The following is a 2,075-nucleotide window of genomic DNA, read 5'->3' on the forward strand; positions in this document are numbered from 1 at the left end:
TCGCTACTTGGAGGAGGATAGCTTACCCGCAGCCAAAGCCTCCAACCGAGAATCAAGGATTGGAGGATATTTCACATTCAGAGAATGGTAAAGCTTGAAGTTAATAAAGGCAAGAAGCGTCTGCATCAAAATGTGAACGAAAATTAGTCATCATACGTCCAAACATTAGTTTAGGTTAGGAAACTCAAATTAATATATTCCTGCTAAAGTGATGAATTAAGTTAACAAGGGAAAAGGAATGAATAGGGATTAGGAGTTCTCACCTCATAAAATTCCAAGAAGGTTAGCATGACACCAAAGTCAACATCATTTGTAAAAACTTGTTGTATTGCATGAGGGGTCAACCAAGTGATCTTCTGACCTTCTAATTCAGCCTATTAAGATAATTACAAAAGTTCCATTATTAGAGGATGCAATCTACTAATTCCATCATAAACTTTCAAGATAAAGTAACACTATACCTGATAGTAAATACCCTTGACAGATACAAACACTTTACGCAATGCATGGCAACGCGAAATGTAAGCTTGCCATTCATGGGTCAATCTGGTTGACAAGAGAAGCGCAAAGTAAGATTAATGGATTTGAGACTAAGAGAAGCTGCCAATATGTAAAAGACACAAGGTTCCAAAAGAAGAGATAAGATTCTGACCTTCTACAGTTGTGGACTCGCTTAACTTCAAGATTTTCCCTGTCTGATGCAGGCAACACCGCAAAAAGATGAACCATGGTAAGACAGTCATCCAAGTCTCGCAGTGCATCAATAAATGTTGGATACCTAAATATTCGGAACACAAGAGTGTTAACAGTCTAAACTCATGGATGTTCAGACACAACACAAAAAAACAAAATCAAGTAGTGTGTAAGAAGCAAACCTCTCACGGATCAATCTATCAAGCTTGTAAGTGGGTTGGCGAGTAAGCAAAAGGCGTGCAAGCTCCTCGTTCTTCTTGGCCTTGGCTTTTTTCACCTTCTTTTGGTAGGTTTTGATTTCCCTGAACTTCTCAAGAAGTGGCTCGTGCATAAGGAAAGCAATGTCCTTGACATGGTAGTAAGTGTGATGGTTTCCCTTCACCTTCTTCTTCGGTTCTCTGGGGAATATACCTTTCACAATACATAGTCTCCTGAAATACCCAAATCAGCAGGTACAATAACAGATTAGTCACCTATATATATGGAATAAAGTATACTGAATGCTTTTGTTTTTCCAATACTGAGGATTAAGGATAAATCAAAGAATCATTGTAACCTAAGAGCCACGAATTCTGAAGATATTAGCATAAATATTAAAAAATAGCGACGGAGAAGGACGAACCTGAATAGATTCAAGTTAACTTGAAGATGTTTGAGAGCTTGCGACCTGGTCATATACCTAGCCGCATTTCCTTCCTTCTTTTTCCCCTGCAAATGACACACAAACACAACCACAAACATCAGCTCAAAAAAGTTTCTCGAGCAAAGGATAAAAACGAATATAGATTACAACAGTTGGTTAATCAATTGATATTGGAAACAAATTAAGAGGTTCAATCCTACGGAGACACTTACCGCTGGCCTGTAATGCTTCGGCATGGTGAGATACTGATACGCCTACCAGAGAGGTGACGAGAGAGGTAAAGGAGTGAAAGAGAATTAGGGTTTTAGCCAAAACGAGAATACATAGTCGGGTAGAAGAGGACGTTATAATGGGCTTTTATTACGATCATGGGTTTTAAGGCCCAATAAGGTCATTCATTTTTAGTGGAAAGAAAACCGAACCAAACCGAACTAGCCCAGTTATCAACAAATCTTGCTTGGATCAAATTATAAGGTACACTAGATTATGACCAGCGGTGTATTGTGGGACAACTTTTATTTTTATTTTTTGTTAATGTACTATTTTAATACTAATTTTGCTAATGTAATTTTTTTGTTAATTTTAATAATTTAGTATATAATTTGTGACCGCATAACAATTTTTGTTTAATATAATCTTAATTAAAATCAGTTTGATTCAAGATATTTTATATTGATATTGTTAAAATAGTAAAATAAGGATTTAACCTATATTGAAGTATCATATTAATGATTTTTTA

General features: G+C 36.2%; 1 protein-coding gene across 1 annotated transcript in view; it reads right to left on the reverse strand.

Moving 5' to 3' along the window:
- Positions 1 to 1,654, reverse strand: part of LOC104735471 (pescadillo homolog) — a 4,594-nt gene extending 2,940 nt beyond the window's left edge. The window contains exons 1-7 of the mRNA XM_010455273.2: positions 1,549 to 1,654; positions 1,316 to 1,401; positions 876 to 1,124; positions 653 to 778; positions 462 to 546; positions 264 to 374; positions 27 to 120 (exon numbers count right to left, since the gene is read on the reverse strand). Coding sequence (XP_010453575.1) covers positions 27 to 120; positions 264 to 374; positions 462 to 546; positions 653 to 778; positions 876 to 1,124; positions 1,316 to 1,401; positions 1,549 to 1,572 — 775 coding nt within the window. The 5' untranslated portion in view covers positions 1,573 to 1,654. The remainder of the gene's footprint in view (positions 1 to 26; positions 121 to 263; positions 375 to 461; positions 547 to 652; positions 779 to 875; positions 1,125 to 1,315; positions 1,402 to 1,548) is intronic.

The sequence above is a fragment of the Camelina sativa genome, chromosome 13, assembly GCF_000633955.1.
Source record: "Camelina sativa cultivar DH55 chromosome 13, Cs, whole genome shotgun sequence".
In the NCBI taxonomy this organism is placed as follows: Eukaryota; Viridiplantae; Streptophyta; class Magnoliopsida; order Brassicales; family Brassicaceae; genus Camelina; species Camelina sativa.